This window comes from Anabrus simplex, chromosome 3, assembly GCF_040414725.1.
Source record: "Anabrus simplex isolate iqAnaSimp1 chromosome 3, ASM4041472v1, whole genome shotgun sequence".
Classification (NCBI taxonomy): Eukaryota; Metazoa; Arthropoda; class Insecta; order Orthoptera; family Tettigoniidae; genus Anabrus; species Anabrus simplex.
Window position 1 is genome coordinate 263,570,391 of NC_090267.1, and position 21,701 is coordinate 263,592,091.

Here is a 21,701-nt window from a genome sequence, read left to right on the forward strand (position 1 = left end):
GGTTCTTGATTAATTTCACTTTCTTGTTAATTTTCAACAAGCTGTTTACAGCATCAATTTGTTCTATTTCGTAAGGTCCTCGGTACGGTTTTTCAAATTTCTTTAGATATTTTTTAGATATTTTATTCTTCCACCATCAAGTACAGAAAATGTACACTAGGTATTGTCAGTATAAATAAAAATAATCTATATACAATATCTTAGTAATTATGCCTGAGTCATTAGAAAAATTATTTTAGCTACCTATATTATGTCAGTTTTTGAAATACCACATTCTAGATACTCTTCTACACTATAAAATGCCTTTTTCCTTAAGAATTGTGACAGTACCCTGTTAAATGCACTATTGTCTAATGTTCGAATAGGTAGTGGAAGCTTATTGTACATCTTAAGCTGTTGATAACAGTGGCTGTTTGTGCTTTTACTAAGCCTGGAGTAAGGAGTATCCAGATCATTCTTGTATCTTGTGTCGTGCATGTGAACTGTAGATCTTTCTTTAAATTTGGAAAGATTCTCTTTCACATGCATAATATTTGTAAGAATATATAAACAGGGAACTGTCATAATTTTTAGGCTCACAAAGGAAGTTTTACAGGAGTCTCTAAATTCTAATCCAGCAATTAGACGGACTGCCTTTTTCTGCCATATAAATACATTATTTGATGTGGGACAATTTCCCCATAACCTGATCCCATACAGTATATGAGGGTGAAAGAAAGCATGATAGGATGAAAGTAGCATATCCCGACTGATGCAGGTTTTCAGTTTCCGCAACAAATACCACACCCTGGATAATCTCTTACAGAGTTCTGATGTATGTATTTCCCATGTAAGTCTTGTATCTACATGTATGCCTAATAATTTAACAGAATTATGGCAGCCATTATTTACAGTGTGATCCAAGGTAAATAAGATATTTTCTGTTTTAGTGACGTTAATAGTTAATTTATTGTGATGAAACCAGTTTTCAGCAATTTTAACAGATGTGCTGACTTGGTTTTGTAGTGTTGTGATATCAACATTACTGTTTACGAAAGTTGTATCATCAGCATATAGAACTGATGTGCAGGGAACATTACATGCTAGGTCATTGATATAGACCAAAAACAGGAAAGGTCCCAAAACAGACCCTTGTGGGACACCTGCTTTAACCGTTTCCATACCAGATTTTTTATCACTTATTACCACCATCTGTCTCCTTTGATGGAGATAGGATGCCATTAATTTCAGTTCATGACCCCTTACTCCATAATAACCAAGCTTGTGAATTAGGATTTCATGCGAGACACAATCAAAAGCTTTCATCAGGTCAATTAATGTAGCACCTGTGACTGTTTTATTCTCAAAATTATTTAATATGTCTTTGATGACACATTCAACTGCTTTTATCATTGAATGACCCTTCCTAAATCCAAACTGTTTGTTGTAAAGCAAATTATTTCTGAAAAAGTACTCGTCGAGTTTTATAAATATACAGGATTCAATAATTTTGCTCAGAATGGGTACTATTGTTATAGGGCGGTAATTTGATGGGCACATTCTATCCCCCTTTTTAAAGATAGGTATCACTTTAGATATCTTTAAACACTCAGGAAAAACACATTGTCTAAGCATTAAATTTATTAAAAATGTCAATGGCATTAATATCATGTCAATAACTGCTTTGATTGTATTGTTAGAGAGACCATAAATGTCTTGGGTACTAGATGAATTCAAATTTGTGACAATACTTCTGACTGTTTGCAGATTTACTTCCACCCACCTAAAATCATTATTCAGTACATTTGAGGGAAGATCAAAGTTATGCAACCAGTCTGAGAAATTATGTTTACTTGCATCCCCATCTGATGAAATGCTATTATCCTGATCACATGTGCTTTCATGTGCACTGATAAAATACCTATTACACTGATCAGGTTCTAGAGGAATCACATCTTTGTTATTTAAAGTATGACTAGCACTTCTTATGATAGACCATGCAGCTTTGCATTTATTGTTCGCACTTTGGATATACCTGTCATTTGCTGCAAGTTTAGCCTCATGTATATGTTTTTTATATAATTTCCTGTAGTTTTTGAATATTTCTTTATCCTCTAAATTATTATTTAATTTATACTTATTATAATAAGCTAACATAATGCTACGCATTTTACCCAAATTAGGCGTAAACCAGTTTTTAACTCTATTTCTTGGTTTAGAGCTGTTGGCCTTTATAGTTACAACTTTTTCAGGGAAGGCTGAATTAAAATATATAATTATCATGTTAATGAAATAAGAAAATGCAAGGTTGACATCATTCATGGCATAAAGGCTAGTCCAGTCTGTTCTTATTAACTTGTCTTGGAATTCATTAACCCCTTTAATTGATATGACACGTCTGATGCATTTTAATTCTTTTGATGACTCGATGACTCTTCTCTTACAGTTAACTTTAAATTCAACCCAAATACCACCATGGTCTGACAATACATCTTGTCCTAGAAATGAACATTTGTAAAATGATTTGTGTACATTGGTTACAACATTATCTAGGCATGCATTATTTCTTGTGGGTTTACCATGTGTACAATATAAGTCATGCGATCTTAACATATTAAGGAAGTTTTGAGTATTTTGTGATACCTCTAAGATATTTACATTAAAGTCACCAGCTATAGCAATCTGTTGATCATATTTACAAGTTAAATAAGAAATCAACTTCTCTAACTGTGATATAAATAATTTTATATTGGTGTTAGGGGCACGATACACAGATACTACAACAAAATCATATTCACACAATCTAATAGCTACTGATTCACATAGGTTATTAATGCAAAAGGAGGAAACATCTATTACTTCAAATTTAAGTGATTTCTTAACATATATTGCAGCTCCACCATGTGTTAGTGGGAAGTCTCTAGTAAAAATACTTCCTAATTCAAAATCATGAGGTATATATAGATTGGTCTCATCTCTAGTCAGCCAGTGCTCATTTACACACAAAACATCAGTAGGCATTTTATTGAGTATTACATCTAATTCATCCAGTTTATTTCTAATTGACTGTAAGTTAATGTGAAAAATAACTATGTTGCTCATGATTGTTTCTACTGGTTCATTGATTTTAGTGAACTGATGATAACCTAACCTAGACTGTCTACCTTGCACATTAATACTATTCTCCAATACAGTTTTAAAAGTACCTAACCTGTCTAGACTACTATAAGCATTAATATCATTCCTTGGCTCTAACACAACAGACCGACCTACATCGGTCACTTTCTCTAGTTTTTTAGAGGAATAGGAAAAGTTTTACACTCGACATCTTTAATTGCATTAGCAAACTCTAATATACTATTTACAACGTACCTTTTCCCCAACCTATTTAGGTGCAGACCATGCCAGATATGACCTCCCTCGCCTCAAAGTTTCATCCCTTAATAATACCTTGTCGCCTACCTGAAAGATTCTCATTTTGTGTCTTCTCGTACCTCTGTTTCTCTCTCTCTTTACTCTGAATCTGAGTCTTTCGTTTGATCTCCTTGTTTTCCTGTAATCTATGGGTTAGGCCTTCAATTACATCCTGGTACTCATTAAGTAGGCTCTGGTTTCCTCTGTAAAATTCTGGGTATGTTAGCCTTTCATCCGAATATTAATTCATATGGCGTGAACCCCTTGTTACTATGTTTTGAAGTATTATACACAAAGGTAGCTGTTGGTAAGTATTCATCCCAATCGTTCTGATCCTTACGCCACTGTGTGCGTTCTGTGATCACACGGTGTGATCACTCAATACTCCCGTTCGATTGCGGCCTAAATGCCGTTGTATGGACGTTTTTAAATTCTCAAAATTTTACATAACCTCTTAAAGGTTTGGCTCATGAAAATACTTCCCATGTCTGTCAGAATTATAGTAGGGATTCTGAATATACTGATTACGTTCATCACTAACGTTTTTGCCACTATATCAATTTCCTGATTGATCGTCAGACTGGCAATTAAATATTTTGACAGTTGGTCCTGACAGGTAAGTATGTACCTGTTTCCCTTCTCTGCCGTGACTGGTTGTGGACCGACGACGTCGATTGCTACCTTTTCAAACACCGTACTGGGTGTGTCCGTTATAACCATAGGCGCTCTGCCCTCTGGACCCGTAATTTTATTTTTCTGGCACGAAGGACAAGAGTGGATAAACGCCTCTATATCCTTCTTCATATTTGGCCACTGTATAACATCTTTAATTCGTGCTAACGTTCTCGTGATCCCTCGATGTCCTCCTACAAGGGACGTATGGGCATCGTGTAGCATTGCCAACTTTTCTTCCTCAGTTAGGTCTTTTCACTCGTTAACAGGTGAACTACTTTCTTCCTCAGACTCATTTTCCTCTGCTATTGCATCCTCGGAATTAGTCTTTGGTTCGTACCTCCTTTCCTGTCCTCTCTGCTTCCGCGTCCGCGAGATCATTCCGCTCATTACTTACTCTTTCAGTCTCAATTGTTTCTTGGGGAATAGTTCCCTCAGAACTCACCGCATGCACTACTCTCAGGCACAGCGGGAATTCTACTCAATGCATAGACATTCTCGTTCGTTTTACCTGTCTTGTATACTATCGTGAAATCATATTCAGCTATCTTTAGCTTGAATTTTATCATTCTGGATGATGGGTGACGGGTCTTGGACATTAAATACCCATTTAAGTGGCTTATGATTGGTCACTACTGTAAAATGCCGTCCAAATAAGTATGATCTAAAATACTTCACACACCATACAATTGCAAGTATTTCTTTCTCTGTTACTGAGTAGTTTTTCTCTGCTTTATTCAGAGTTTTACTCGCATATGCCATTGGTAAGTCTTTCCTTAATTCTCCCTGTGATAAGATGACTCCTAAAGCTTCACCACTTGGGAGATAGTGGATTCAAGCCCCACTGTTGGCAGCCCTGAAGATGGTTTTCCGTGGTTTCCCATTTTCACACCTTAATTAAGGCCACGGCCGCTTCCTTCCACTTCCTAGGCCTTTCCTATGCCATCATCGCCATAAGACATATCTGCATCGATGCGACTTAAAGCAAATAGAAAAAAAAAAGGCTTCACCACTTGCATCCGTAGTAAGGATGAATGGCTTTTCAAAATCTGGGTATTGTAATATAGGCTTTTCAGTCAACTTCTGTTTCAAGATGTTGAAAGCCGTCTCCTGCTTGTCTGTCCATACATAAGGGACATTGTTCTTAAGGAGTTCAACAGAGGTTTTGCGATCTTACTATACTCAGGAATGAATAGTACCCGCTTAAGCCTAAATATCCTTTCAATGTTTCATAGTTGTAGGCCTAGGAAAATTCCTTACTGTCTCAACCTTTCGCTCGTCTTGTTGCCCTCCATGCTCGATAATTACATGACCTAGAAATGCCACCTACGTTATCTGGCTGTGATTTTAGCCGGTGTTCCATGAGCCTCTGGAACACTTCCCTAAATTTCTGATTGTGGTCTTCAATGGAGCTTGCAAATATTAAAATGTCGTCCATGTAGATCAAACATTTTACACCGCTTAGGCCTGACATTGCTGTCGTCATGAGCCTCATAAAGGTACTAGGTGCATCCCTGAGCCCCATTGGTAAATACTCGTAATGCCGCCCTAAGGCTGAGAATGGTGTCTCTTCACGGTCCCCCGGCCTTATTAACACCTGATGGTACCCTGATGCTAGGTCCATAGTAGAAGAGTACCGTGCTTTCCCTAAAGCATCTTCTGATATGAGAGATATCGGGAATACTGTCCCGATCGTCGCCTCATTCAATTTTTGAAAATCAATACAATACCGGTAGTTTGGTTTCCCTGAAGCATCCATTTTCTTTGGGACAATTAATAATGGTGCGGACTACGGGCTCGTACTAGGCGTGATTATTTCGTCCTGTAACATCTTGTCAATTTGCCTTTGGATCTCCTCCTTTTGAGCCTCCGGTAATCTGCAAGGTCTCGCATTGATTGGAGGTTGATTTTCCCTGACTCTCTCGTGTTGTAACACATCTGTATAGGTAAAGTGAAAAAATCATATGCTGCACAAATAACATACAACTCTTCTCGGTCTTTGGGTGCCAAATGGTCGACCCTTAACTGGTCTATCGCCCTTTGTTTGAGATTTAGTGTTCTCATGTTCTACTTCGGTTGTTTGGTCACATTCTTTTGTTCGGTTCGCTCTGAGATCATCATGGGTTTGATTTCTTGTATAGGGAGTACGGGGCTTTCAAAATTTACTTCAGTATATCTTGTGTTAAGCACACTCGCTACTTCCTTGTGATCACGTGCGTTCATTAAACAACTCGCTATGTATACCGCTGGCAGAATCTCTCTTTTCAATTACACCTTCAGCCACTCCTTTGTCCGTTCTCACCTTGACAATAGTCTCTGTTCTAGGTTTGAGACAAATTGTGTGGACCTGAGCGGTTTTCATTGTTTTGTGGTATTGCTCACCCTTTAGTATGGCATAACTCTTTGAAATTCATTATACTATCCCAGAGTATATTTCTGCCTATAATTCCATCATACTTGAGCTGTACATCGTCATCCACTATGAGAAAGTCTGCATTCGATTCTCCTATTGGAAGTCTTGCGATGCCCTTAGTTCTGATTTTCTCCGAACCTACGTCCTTTAATTTGAGGGTAGGTTCCCTAATGATCATGGCTTCCCTTGGCACCGCCTGTTTCTTTATGAGGGATATTTCACTCTCGGTATCCAGTAGAAATCGAAGCAGGTTCTCCTGACCTTGCACACAGACTTCTACGGTGCCTCAAATTATCCATGTTAGTCATACTTATCTGACATAGTTCCCGTACACTTAAACCCATCGGGTACCTTCGATCGAAAATCTCTACATACCCATCTTGGTAATTGATGATGCTCTCCTGCAGAAGGTCTCTCCCTATGAGGCCATCGAAATTCATCTCGGACAACATGAAATTCCAAGGAGGATTCCCTTATGTGCAGTACAATGCGCCCCTTAGTGCGTGACGTTCTTCCTGTTACATGTGAGAGCTCTGCTATTGGTTTACGATAATGAATCTCTCATTTCGGTACAATTTTCTCCCAGATTTGCTAATGTCAGCCCCTGTATCTACCAGAAATTTGAAAGGCTTACTCCGCTCTTTAGCGTGTACCAATATTGAACCTGTTCTGTCATGTTCTCTCTGTGATTGTTCCTGTTCTCTGAACGACTGGTCTCTATTAATCTGTCGCGGAGGTCTAGGTGACTTTTCCGCGCTTTTCTAGGTTGCGCTCCTCCACGGGCCTTTGCTTCGTTGGGACTCGTCCTTAGGCCCATTATTGCGGTCCCTGCTTAGTATGAATCTCTATCACCGGACTCTTTTCCCTTCGCATATTGTTTTGGCCCACCTACATATTGTTTATCCCTTTCTCGTGTACTCGCCAAGTTTGGATTTTTCGTTTGCGCTACTTTCTTTGCACTCCATGAACCAACAGGTTCTCTGCAAGTGACCCTTTCTTCCGCAAATGAAGCATTTTCTTTCCCTTAATTGCTTCGGTCTTTCTCGGCAGTGGGATTGCTTGTGCCCTGTTTTGCCACAGTTATAACATCGGATTATTGCACAGACATGAATTTCACATGGCCTATTTTCTTCCTGCTCCCTAGATTTCTTTCTACGTGTCCTATCTTCTGACAATATTGGCAAGTAGGTGGACCTTTCTTGGTAGCTTTCTGTTTTCTATAATCCCTGGCTATGTGACCCTCACAGTTGCAATTAGAGCAGATCACTCTAATATTCGCTCTTTTACCCGACGTTTGCTTGGTCGTTCGCGGTAACTGTCTGTTCGGGTAAATCTTTGTTCTAATTTCCGCGGGCTTCCTAACTTGAGTCATGAGTTGCTGTTTAGCCTGCGCCGAAACTATTGCTATCTCTTCCTCTTTGACGATATTGACAGCTTGTTCTAACATTTGTGCGTCCCTGCTCTTAATAAGAGATTGTATTCTTTCATCTCTGATACCTTTCACGAAGCTGGCCTTTACAAACTTTCATACTGCTCGTGCTTGGTGTTCCCTGGCAAGCAGTGGCTCGCCTTGGACCATTGCGTTTCGCAGTTCGGTCCCCATGCGGTCAGTTCTGTGCGCCCACTGTGCTATGCTCTCGCCCGTACCCTGTCTCGTGGCAAACAATTGACACGCATAAAAGTCTACAGTTCGTTTCTTCCATGTTTCCAAATCAGCCCATGTACTAATAGTTTACTACGTGCATCCCTCGTAACTTTTGTGAGTATTAATTTGTAAAATAAGTCTTGTTCTTCTGGTGTAACTAGCCCTATCGCCGTTTCAACATTCTCACAAAATTCCTGTAATCTCTCTGGGTGTAACCCATCAAACTCGGCCCCTATGTGTTTCAAAGCTTCTGTCACTGATAAAAAGCGGCCATGCACCACTCCACTTGTTTCAGGCATTACATCTACATTACTAGGGGTGGGATTATCACTTCTATTTGACCCTTCCATTATAAATTGGCCAACCCTCTCAAAATACACCATTGAACTTCGACTAAATTGGCTACTCATGATAGCTGCTTTCTTTTGCTGGTTCCGCCTCCAAGTGACTGTCTCCTTCCTTTTCCATTGCTTTCCTCACAGTGTACCTGAAACAGCAATCGGACACAATTACAATTCAATTTGCTTATATTTCCGATCACTAAGAAACGCTTAAGGTGATTGTAATTACACTTGTATATCTGCACATCAAGTGAACACCAGATTTTTAAGTGATTTATCGCAAATTGCTACGTCACATGCTGACACCAAATTTTTAAAGTTCACCTATCGTATTCTATGAATAGGGCAGGCTGGGGACTCGGGAGCGTATAGTCAGATTGGCAAAGAATTAATATTACTTATATTCTAAAACCCTTGATTATACATAAATATATACAAGTATACCCAATCAATTACACTTCCAACACCATGTACTCTGACACCATTTAAAACTCAAATCTCTTCTCAAATTTAAGATCTTTCTGTAAGTCTTTTAAGTCCCTATATTATAAGAATATTTATATTCACTGGTTGAATACTTAACTACGATATGAAGCCGATCTCTATCCAATTGAAGTCTTCTCTCTTCTATATTCTACGTTGATGTCCCTGGATTCCGTTACTTTGGTGGCGATGCGAAACTTTCCCAAATAAGAATGATTGCTGGTTTATAATGATTATATTCAAACACCTAATTGACTACTGGTGTGGAAGACCCCTGTGATCGTTCACTAACGAATCACACTCAGTTCAAGAGCCTATTGTTCCTCTAACTTGCTAACACTTTAGCTACGAACTTGCAGCTCTACTCAAACTATACCAGCACTCTTAGCAGTTCTCCCTGGCTGTCTATCAATTCACAGGGCGACAGGGCCTCCGGCCAACAGTCTAAAAGCTGAGAGTCCAAAAAGCCTTGTTGTTTAAGAGATCTCAGTTTATATAGTTTTTCTATTCCTTTGAGAACACCCCACTGACCAACACATCACCACCCTTAGTCACTACTACACGTCACAGTATCACTGCTCTTTGATTCTGTAGTATGGGCCCTCCCTGTCACGTTACAACTACACACGACGTTCTCGAGCATTGTGCACGTTTTTCATATGTCCCTTACACGTGAGATCCACAAGAAATACACAGTTTGCTTGCACAAGCATCTTTCGTAACATTGAGTCACTACTCTTGGCTTACAAGTTTCTACGCACCATAGAATGTTCTGATTCTTTCTTTGGAATATTCTATCATTCTCATTATTATTATTATTATTATTATTATTATTATTATTATTATTATTATGAACTACACAGACTTGCACAGACTCTCGAATCTCGTTCGAGTCCGGTCGCTCGCTCATTGATATGCGAAAGGTGCGTCGCGAACGCCCTTCACGGCAAAGTAAATTCATGTCCTCATTCTGAGGTGGTGCAGCTATTTGCAGGCATACTGGAGGTGAGCTACATGTACCATTTTACCACATACTGACCTTCCTGCCATTCTTAAATCTCTGGCAGTACTCAGAGTTGGATTTGGGGCGCCTGAGAATGGCAGCTAATTGTGCTAACCATTATGCTCTGGAGGTGTACATTTCTTAACTACAAAACACAGGTGTCTCATTTCTTTGATGCATACATTCACTGCGCGGGTTGGATGGATGAAATTCTTCGCCTATTTGTGTGAAGGCACCGGATTTGCTGTATGGTCTGTACCCACTACGAAGTGGAATAGTTGTTCTCTAATTACATTGGGAAATCTTACATGCGAGCTTTAATTTTTGAAATTTTCTGTGTATTGAAAAGCCATGCGTGGAGGGTCTCATACGGAAATACAGTATTATAATCCGTTCAGATACCGAACTTCATTAGGACATTTGCTTCGGTAATCCTTTGATGTGCTTCATCTGAAGTAGAATATTCAGCGTCAAGATCTTCATCCACCTTATCGGACGACAAGTCAGCCGTGTCTGTCGAACTTTCATAAAGGTCACTATATAAATTTAAAGCCCTTGCTCTTTATTAGTCTCCAAAACGTCCCTTTTTCTCTGAAAATGTCATCTTTTCAGTGCTGAGGAGGAATTTGCATAAAGTAGGAATTTCTTTCCATACTTCATAGTACTCCCAAGAAAGTTTTGATGTACAACACTTACCACATCAGAGTTCTCTTCTTTGCATGTGGTTGACATTTCCCTGGAGTTGGAATTTGATTTCCATTTTTTGCCTTTTCACTCACTTCTGCATTGAGCATTAGCATTGCTTTCTACAGCTGAGACTTTCTGACTTTCTGTTCTGAGAATGGATCACTTAACATAATTTCTTTGGAGGCATTTCAATTTTTTTAAATAGCTACAGCTGGGTTAACCAACAAAAAGAAAGAAAGAAAGAAAGAAAGAAAGGAAACAAACAAACCTACCTACCTTGGGTGACAACTCGCAATAGCATTTTTCCTAAAACAGTTCGCCTGTTTCATGTACCGCTTGTGTACTGATAAAACAGATTGTCACTCTATTTATAGCGAGCAGTTCTGTTTGCTGTCACTGGAAAAGTTGTTAGATACGTAATAGAGTGGAATCTCGTTAACACATTTTTGAAGGGATTTAAAATCTAAACTTCATATGCGAGAAAATGTGCTATGGAAAATTTACTATTAATTGCATGTTTAGGTTGGTGTTGGGAAGGGATTTTTGATATTTTTTGGTGATATTTGAAGCAATTTCTTTTCAGTTTCGACTTGCTTAATTCATAACTATTAGATTCTTCAGTCTGTTGAAACTAGTGGTGGATAAAAATAGTGAATCATTTTAAGAGCAAAAAATTTATTATTTATGTTAAGCCTTGCTTTCTCTTCATTCCTACAACATACAGTTATAAACTGAAGTTGACCATTCCTCTGCATACTTCATACTGATTAAAGATTTTATAAAAGTTTATCCATTTCTTAGATGCTGTTATTTATGATTGATTTTCTTAAAAGGGAAGGGAAAATGAATTAATGATAATGTGTGTTCAATAGCATTAGGACTGGGATGGACAAAAAGTCTTATAAGCCGGGAGAACATGGTAACGGAGAACTTGTGAACAAGTTTCCCGTGGATTTGATTTCACGGAATGTTCATTTATGGTAAAGGGAAGGCATTTTAATACGTTAGGTGCACCATCCTTTGCAGTGTGCCTCACCTCACTGCTATTTTGTGGTTATTTGCAACTTGCATTGAACTGTTTGAAATCAGAGTCGGTGTGCTATTTTAAAATTCAAACTATTAGAAGTGATGAAAAAGGAAGAATATTGACGTATTCAGTAAGTTGGCAGAGAAATATTCAGCTCTGGCTTAAACAGTTTTTAGGAAGTAATGTCTAATTTTACCAGTGTGTGCACATCAGCCTGCAAAAAGAACAGACTGCAACAGGAAAACTTTCTACAAGAGAATGGATGAGAATGTGTGATGAGTTTGAACAGTTCATTGTATTTAGGACAATACAGTTTTTTTTTAATAACAAGTTTAAAAATTCATGTCCTGCATTTGGAATTCCATATGCAGTTTTAGGTATCATGATCACAGCAGCAGTAGTGTTAAACCACGAGCTTCTTTTGTTCATAAATTATGGGTCTCTCCCAAGTGAACTTGAGCATAGTTAACAGCAATGATAATCTGTCTGATAAAAGATCCTGTTTATGTATGTTTCTGAAAGAAATATTATATGTGCTCATAAGCCATAGAAAGTAGTGTTATAGATGACTGAGGCATTATTTAGAAGAAAGAATCGCATTAAGGAGAATTCACTGATGTTTAAAAGTTCATCCTTTTTTATTTTGTAAACTGTTTTTGAATCAATAGCAAATATGTCGTCTAACAATAATTAAAATATTAAAATAATGAAATATTCAGTCATGGTTAATTTATACTGCTGTTTATCCTCTGTCAACTGAATAGACTCTAAACATTTGTGTGGGGAAACTGTACTTGATTCAGAAATGGTCTTGGCAATTTCCAGAGAATTAGAAAAAATAGCTGGAGTGCACTCATATCATGAATAAGCTACTTTGTATTCCTATATATATATATATTTTTTTAACAACTAGAAGTGTGCTAATTTATATAGTGTATAAGACTTTTTGAAAAAGTAGTTCTTTCAATTTTACACCAAAATTAAGTACTTTAACACAAATTCATGACCTTTTAAATCATTTACAATGCATTTCTACTCCTTCTAGGCTCCCACTACAAATAGTGTGTCAACAGACTTGTTGGGTCTCTCAACGCCACCCGCATCACAACCTGCAGCACCTGCTACAAATAACACGGGAGTGTTGCTAGATGTCTTCGGAGATATTTACGGTGGTGGAGCAACAGCTAATCAGAACTCGGTGCCGAACAATATCAATAACTTGGCTCCTGCACAAAGCACATATAATGCCAAGAAGTAAGTAAATTATTGGTTCTCATCTCCAGTTTGTAGGGGTGGGAGAATACATCCATGGCACCCTGGACCTGTCTTAAGAGGTGACTGAAAGGGAAACCCACAGGGGCTCTATACTTGAGAGCATGGATTAATGACCCAGGCCTCTAGCAGTCTAGCATTGCTTCCACTTGTGCTAGTTTCTCCTCCTTCGTTTTTCTTATTTGACCTCTCTTGGTCAGCTCGTATTGTCTTCTTACCTCAGTGGCATCACATTTGAAAGGCCTGTGTTTTCTTTCATTTTCATGCCCTTCATGGCCCTTCCTCTTTTGCTGATAACTTCATTTTTCAAAGGGTGGACTTCCTTTTTTCTCCTCTGATAGATTTAATAAGAAAGAATGGTTTCCCAGTTATACTTCCTCTTAAAGCAATAATATCCACCATTGGTTCTCCTATTTTGTGTTTGGCTGAATTTTTCTCAGTCTTCTTGTTCTTTTTGCAATGAAAGCTGTTACCTGGTGGTGGTGTTTGTTTAGTTGTACCTTTAGTGTCAATGCCTCTCCTCCTGATGAAGCTGCAAAACAGGAACAATCAAACAAGTTTACTGATGTTGACAAATCTAAGTACTGAGACTGCTGGCAGAGAGCCCATCAATGGAAATAAGTGTCTTTGTCTCTGTCTGTATTGCTCACGCTTCTTTCACTGACTCAAAATTAGACTTCTTCAGACATTCCCACCTAATCAGTACTATTTGTTATAAAATTAATTTATTAACATCTAAATTACAGTACTAGTTTTGATCCATGGATCATCCTCAGTTGTTTATATTAAGAATTAAAATAGTACACACAATCATTAAAAACCACTTCTTGAGTTCGTCACAAATTACGTCTTAAAATCTAACAACCGTCCTTGTTTTTTGTTGAATTAAAACATACTTTTTGAATTGATTGTGGATACTATTTTAATTTTTAATGCAAACAACTGAGGATGACCCATGGGTCGAAACTAGTATTGTAATTTAGATGTTAATAAATTAACTTTATAACACATACTATTGATTAGATAGCAACGTCAGAAAAACTCTGTAATTTGAGTTAAAAACTGTCAATATGGAAAAATGAAAATAATCACACATGACTTCTTACACTGACCTGTCAGTATGTTCATTTCATTATATGTTCCGATCCATGTTCCTATCATTCTATTTATACACTAAATTTGTCACTTGTTTGTTCTTTTCCATTACTTAAAACTGATCGTTAAGTTCATTCCTTAGTGAGAGTTCTTATCCTTTTCCTTTGCTTCTTGTTCTTGACGTGTAGCTGTTTTTATTCTTCCTATTACATTTATTGTAGTCTGGTTTATACTCTCTCGTCATAATTCATTAAGGTGTTACGAAGTTACCATAAAAACGCTGATAGCTGCTTACTACACGAGTCGATCACCAAAGGTCTCATCTCGGCAGCATGAGCAGCTTCTGTATGAATAATTTGTAAAGGTTCTGAAATAACATGCAGAAAGAACACTTAACCATAGCACCTTCAATTACTTCCTGTGGAAGGTATTCGTGATGAAATAAGCATTATCTCCATGGCAGTGCCACTATTAATACACACTTGTGTTGATGCATCTCTTCTCCTTAGTACAGTGACAACATGGCATGTATGTTTCGTTTATATATTCTTTATTGTGTGTGTTATTTGTGAACAATATGAAGTTAAAATTGATTAGTCCTCTGTAAGATTTCTTTTGCTTATGTGTAGAAAATGCATACTTATGAAGAGATAAATTGTATTGCTACAAGATTTTTGGCGTTTTTGTGTTGCATTTGTTCTGTAGTCATGAGAGCCAGAACTGATGCTTCATTTCCTTGCCACATGATAATGAAATATTTTGTCTTACATCTACCTTTTTCTCTAGTAGAAATATCTCTCAATCTATTTGAATTCATTTCTCTGAATTATCAGACGTTATCATGAAAATCTTTTTTTTTTTTTTTTTTTTTTTTTTTGTCCAACTTTATTTTCAGTGTTAAAAGATGTGATGTGTGATCTTCAGCATTTCTCTTTCTAATTTTCAGATTTGTTTGCAAAAACAATGGTGTTCTGTTTGAAAATGATCTGATACAAATTGGTGTTAAATCAGAGTTCCGGCAAAACTTGGGAAGACTTGGCCTATTTTATGGGAATAAAACATCATTCGCTTTGCAGGTGAGGAAATACAAAATGTGTTTTATCAGATGATATATGATCAGAAAAGTATTTTTTTCATCTGTATTTTATTGTTGCTGTGTTCTATCGCACCTGTGCATTTAGGACTATTCTTCTGTGCCCTTGGTCTATAGCCTTGCATAAATGAGAGTGAATTTTGCTGGTAAGAATTCTTATTCAGAGCAAAAGTTTGGCACTTCTATATCTCTGATGTCAAATATTGAGACAATAAAATAATGCAATTGTGACAGTATGGACGGGTTGCAATTTACAAATTTCATTAAGTATGGATTGAGCCAGTGGTGAGCAAAATTGTAGCACTAGTGAATTACTGAACCTTGCAATAAGGAAGGTCCTAGAAGTTGGAAGCTGAGCTGATTTAACTCTGTACCAGGTACCTCAAATGATCCAGAATTGGAAACTGCTAGAATTTTCTGTAGGCCTATGTGCATGGTGCATGCCAGTCAGTCTCAAGCGAGTCTTTTTTTAACATGTCGATCGTAAACAAAGTCTGCAGTGCGAGATGGTCGGGAGTTCATGACGAGCCATTCCTTGGGAGCAAGTCAGACAGCTACGCGAAGTTCGAGGCTTATTATTGTCACTTATTCTGGAATGACACTGCACTTTGAGAAGCTGTGTGGAGAACAGGAGTTCAATGCACTATTGTTCATGTGTGTATTAGTGCTTGTTACATCATTGTCATCATAATCATTTTCCAACTCCAGTTTCCAGGTGTGGTGTACAAGCGCTCTCCATCTCTTCCTGTCTGCATACATCTTATGTTCCAGGAACGTCTTTCCATTTGAGACTTCTCTCCTCCACATCTGATTTCCAGGGTTTCCTTGGCCTTCCCTTTGGTCTCTTTCCTTGGACGGTAAAGTCGAAGTATTGTCTGGCAGGTCTCTCGCTCGTCATTCTCTTAATGTGCCCATACCACTGAAGTCTATGCTTCATTACACTACCACCTTCCTGTTTACTTCATTCCTGATTTTGTCCTTTCAGGTACAGTAGAACCTTGATCATTCAAAATTGGTTAATTCAAAATCCCACCTAATTTGACGACTCTCGTTCCCGGAAACGTGAGGTGTGGTTTAGCATGTTATTCGAATTGTTTCATTCGAAATATCGATAATTCGTACTTCGAAGATCAATGTCGGCCCCATTACCAAAATTCAAACTGCCCATACATTAAAAAAAATAGTACTTTACAGAGCAACTTGAATTCAAAATTTATTAGTGTCATGATGGAACGCGTCTTCCGGCTGTACAGGGTAGTTCTCTGGACTGTAACTCACTTCGGTGTGTGTACATTGTACTTCATACTTAGAGTTCGAGTGAAATTGTAATTTTTTTGTATTCAGCGTTTTAAGGAACGCCACAATATCACGTAGCAGAAAGTGTGCGGAGAAGTAGAATCCGCCAACACTGGCGATGATATAGATGTTGATTCCCATAGGGAACCTGAAATATTTGTCCCGAATGAGTAAATTTATAATACCAGTGTAAATGGTCGGTTATTGGGCATTATAAATTTTCCAGCTAACTCATTCCTGGTTGCCAGCGTTTCGCCCCCGTTTGCTAAGTTGGGCTCATCAGTTGGTACATAGCACACCCACCAAGATGCACGACTGGTGTTCTAAGAGTGGAAAGTAGAGAAACGATGAATATGACAAGCCAATTTACAAGCTGTGCCAAATTTTTATGCATTCTTTCCACACTGAGCGAAACGTTTTATTGTTTGTGATGTCTCCAACACGCGCTGCACTGTTGTGCTTAGACGGACACAGACACCCTGGTACCGGAGAGTATCCAAACTTCTTTGCCTGAATCTTCCACTTATCCAGATAGTTAAGAACTACACTGCACCTAAATGTCAGGAGGTCCATCCCATCTTTGCCCTGAGGAGAAAGTCTGTACAATTGTCAGGCATTATTCTTGGACACATTTAGTACATAAGAGATCAGTGGCCAATACCATTTCCTGTTTCGCAGATTTATACTGTACAAGGCAGTGTTCTGGTTCATTCTATCAATGCCACTGACTTGCACAGTGTGGTTGATCAACTTACTCCAGCACTTCACCTTTCCTACGGGCTGAACTCCACAGCATGCTGATGCAATCGTGACAACGTTGTCATTGAACTGTACAAGGGTGATGTTGAATTTCTTATCTGTTACTTGATGGTGAGAACCCTGCGGCAGCTTTTTCACTACAGTAGAGTCCTTCAGCGGTGCTTTGTAAACTCTATTGGCACGAATAGTGCCTGTCGCATCGTGACCTTCATTTTGTAGATGTTCCAGCAGGTGGATGGATGTGAAAAAATTGTCGAAATACAGTAGAATCTCGATGCATCGTTCCCAGAACTGTCATTTTCCTGTATTCATCGTTCAGTTCTTCGGTTCCACAAATGTTCCATATAAATTAATGTTAAATTTCCACGCATCTATCGTTCCCCGAACAGTTGTTTTCTCGCATCGATGTTCCAAAAATTATTTGTCCTTGGCCACAATTTTCCTGCATTGATCGATTGTATGTAAGAAAAATATACGCAAAAGCTTTTTGACTTTAGAGGGACTGATCAATACTCTTAGGCCCGGTTTCATCAACACATGTTAAATATATACTAACAAGTAGTTAGTTAATACGGAGTTAAAATTTTAACATCTTGCTAGGTTTCTTGCGTTTCATCAAACTTTTCTTGTGAAATGTTAACTAATCGACTGTTAACTCTCCCAATATTGCGAACTGGTGCGAATCAAGGACGCAGTGGTACGAACATGCTGTTTTACAGCGCGCTCCGATGCGCTTTTGTTTGCGTACAGCTGTAAAATATGGCGCGAGAAGTGAAACGGATAATACCAATATAAATGGTCTGTTATTAGACATTATAAATTTTCCAGCTAACTCATTCCTGGTTGCCAGCGTTTTGCCCCCGTGTGCTAGGCTGGGCTCATCAGTTGGTACCTAGCACACCTACCAAGACGCTGGCTAGTGCATACCGTAGAGGCCACTGCGTAGGCTAATTGTAGCCACCGGCAGTGCCAATGCACTATGAGAGACCCTGTCTCACTACTAAAAATTGATGCCTGCCTGGCCATCAGATGATGTAGATGTTGATTCCCATGGGGAATGAGTTAGCTGGAAAATTTATAATGTCCAATAACGGACCATTTATATTGGTATTATAAATTTACTCATTCGGGAGAAATATTTCAGATTCCCTATGGGAATCAACATCTATATCAAGTAAAACGGAATCGTAGTTCCAATTTTTCCTCCTTCGAAAAAGTTGTTAATTGAATTAGTTAGTAAATCTATATAAGTTATTGAGTGCAAGCGCATGGATGGCTTGATGATAAAACAAAAGGACGAGGCGTGGGAGAAAGTCCGCGATGGTTTCAATGGGGTTAACAGATACTTTTTTAGCGGGTATCCACTGTCATCTAACAAAATCACTTCGTTAATTGTCCAACTTCAAACTGTGCTCCGATATGGGAGTTATTAAATATTGTATTGTCGTGTGCAGAACCAGACCACCTAGCAAGTATATCCCTGATTTGGAGGTTAGGCTCATTAATCACCTGAACATTAACAGAAATATCCCTTCCGATTAAGATATATTTCGGCCCAATTGCCTCCAGGTGATTGGATTCTTTCATGTGTGTAATCTATTGCACCTAGAACAAACACTAGGAAAACGGCTTATTTCATAGAAGTCGCGGATAATTTTGGGGACGCTCTTCTACTGAAGGGAATGTAATGTTATATGCCTCCTCCTCATGGATGCTATTGCTGCAGACGCTCGTCAAACAACTCTACTAACAATGGCTTTAGAAATTCCAGCATTGTCTCCGACCATTATGTGAAAATAACCAGTAGCAAAAAATCGTAATATTATCAGTACCTGCAACATTGGAGAAAGAGGTTTAGTTTCTCTTCGTAGGATATTCTAACCTCACTCGAATTTCGTCAACAACCTTAGCAACGACTATTTTCGATAACCTGTATCTATGAAGAAATTCCGTAGCTGTCAAATTTTCAAAAGTCATTACGTCGCTGAACTCTTCTTCGATCAGGATTGTTTTGTAAAAGATCTAAATAGAGCAATTCTGCATCGAAAGCGAGATACACAGCAACCATTTTGGAACAGGTTGCTAAATGCTAATGTTAGCCATTTAACATTGGAAATGGCTGATGTTAACTTTAATACGCAGTTTAACATTTGTTAATGTTAACAGTTGTTGATGAAACGCAAATTTTCTTAAAACGTATGTTAAAATGATTTAACACCTTGTTAAGTACTAACGTGTTGATGAAACCGGGCCTTAGCATATGATAGCGGTAACCTGTTAAGCAAGAATGTACAAGCAATTCTTGAACAAGGATCTTGTAGGCTGGAGTTCTGTGCGCAGGTTATTCACGTGCAACATCACTAAGAGCCTCTTGGTGCCAACGCTTCTCCTCGACCCACTAACCGACCTCTAGAAGTATTCTTATTTACAAGAATTAAAACTTAGACAGTGTAAAACTCAAATTTGCCACCTTTTTGTGTGTTGGTATAGGTTGGCTAGGGCTGCCGACTTTATTGAAAATGAGAAAATTGCACAATGCACCAGGTACGTTTTAATTGGTCACAAGGTGCTTAATCACGTCATACCTTTTGAAGTGTGTGGGATGCTAGAGGCCTGTTGAACACTTCGTTGCCCTCTGCCCAATAGTCTTGTTACAAGCCGGACCTAACCAAGCCTAATCTTGTAACTGGTTCCTAAGTTGGCAGCCTCGCACAGGCTGCTGTGACATCGTTCAAGACGCGCCGCATTGAATTTCTAACCTCTGTTACATCGTCTGAGCTGAGCTACGGCAGCCGCGCTGTGTTGGGTATCTAACCTATCGTTCACGAAGGGTCTACGGGATATTTTCCTAAATGCAGGTTATCGCCATAATATCCACGTATACCGTTAGTTTGCAATAAGAGAACTGAACTTAACGGTTTTAAATTATTACAAAATGTGTAAAGAGAAGTGAAAAGAAACGGCGTAATAAGTTGCTCTTTTTATTTTCATCACGTAGGCCTATATCATGGTTGCAATATTTTGATACCGTTATATATAGTATGAGCTAAATGGTTAGCGAGTGTTGGCCTTTGGTTCAAGGGGTCTCGATCGGGTCGAGGATTTTAACTTCCCTTGGTTAATTCCATCGGTTTGGGGGCTGTTTGTTTGCTGAATTAAATATTAGAATTTATCTTAGGTAGGGCCACATTTTCATATACGTATAGATCGCCCATCACGCGACAACTCGAAAGACTTGCACCCGGCTCTGGAGGCCACACGCCATTATTGTTTATATAATATATTTACATAACGAAAAATGTCCAAATACAGTACCCGTATTTTATTATTTTGCTTTCCCCCTATTTTTTTTATGTTGCCCGCATTTGTTTTCCCGCATCTGTTGTCATTTTCCCTCTCCCTCGTGGAAAACAATGTATTGAGGTTTTACTGTATAAATTATGTCTTATGTAGGTCGCTAACTAGATTCATCACAAGTGATCCTTCCACACCAGGCTCTGGTATAGCATTCCCTGTCGCTGCTCCTTGGTAGGATTCGCCCTAAATTAGACATCCCAGTCAAGTGCATAGACACTACATCTTGTACCCGAAATGGATGGTTTTCCCTGGATATGTTGCTTGCGCCTATGACGTCCAAAATATGGGCATGTGGATTCGTCAATTCTCAGGTTAGGAATGGTATGGTCACATGAAAAGAATGAACCCTCGCAGGACTCCTCGAACATACTTTGACCACAATGTTCTGGGGAAGAGACCAAGAGGAAGACCTTGTGATGTTTGGGAAAAACAGATAATGAAGGACCTTGTAATTAGAGATGTGAACTGGTGTCGTATATATGAGCAGCATCTGTGGATTGAGAGAAAAAACTGGAAGAGCTTGTACACAACCGCACCCAGCTTGATGGAGCGAAGAAATGATGATGATCTCTGGTTTAACTGAGTCCAGAGTGGCCGAATTTTCGCAAACTTGTCATTGCGATCTAAGACGGTGTTGTCACATACATGAAAATACCATATTACATACCTGCCAACTTCTACGGTTTATCCATAAAATTTGCTTGGCCAGCACTAGCCTTTGTTCAGAAATGGAATAAAAAATGCATTGGAAGGGAAAATCTCAAAGGCCATGTGGTTTCTGGTGAGTAGAAGCAGGCACAAGCATTCATAAGGGTATTACCCTCATGTCTGTCCCACATATTTGTAATACCAATATAAATGGTCCCTTATTGGACATTATAAATTTTCCAGCTAACTCATTCCTGGTTGCCAGCGTTTCCCCCCCCCCCCGTGTGCTGGGCTGGGCTCATCAGTTGGTACCTAGCACACCTACTGTCACGTAGAAGAACTCCTGCAGGACTAAATTCCAGCACTTCGGCGTCTCCGAAGACCGTAAAAGTAGTTAGTGGGACGTAAAGCAAATAACATTATTACCTAGCACACCTACTAAGACGCTGGCTAGTGCATACCGTGGAGGCCATTGCGTAGGCTAATGCTGGCAACCAGGAATGAGTTAGCTGGAAAA

General features: G+C 38.8%; 1 protein-coding gene across 1 annotated transcript in view; it reads left to right on the forward strand.

The window, feature by feature from the left end:
- The window catches only part of AP-2alpha (adaptor protein complex 2, subunit alpha), a 267,807-nt gene that overhangs the window by 202,144 nt on the left and 43,962 nt on the right, over window positions 1–21,701 (forward strand). Inside the window, exons 13-14 of the mRNA XM_067143004.2 lie at window positions 12,710–12,918; window positions 14,978–15,107. Coding sequence (XP_066999105.2) covers window positions 12,710–12,918; window positions 14,978–15,107 — 339 coding nt within the window. The remainder of the gene's footprint in view (window positions 1–12,709; window positions 12,919–14,977; window positions 15,108–21,701) is intronic.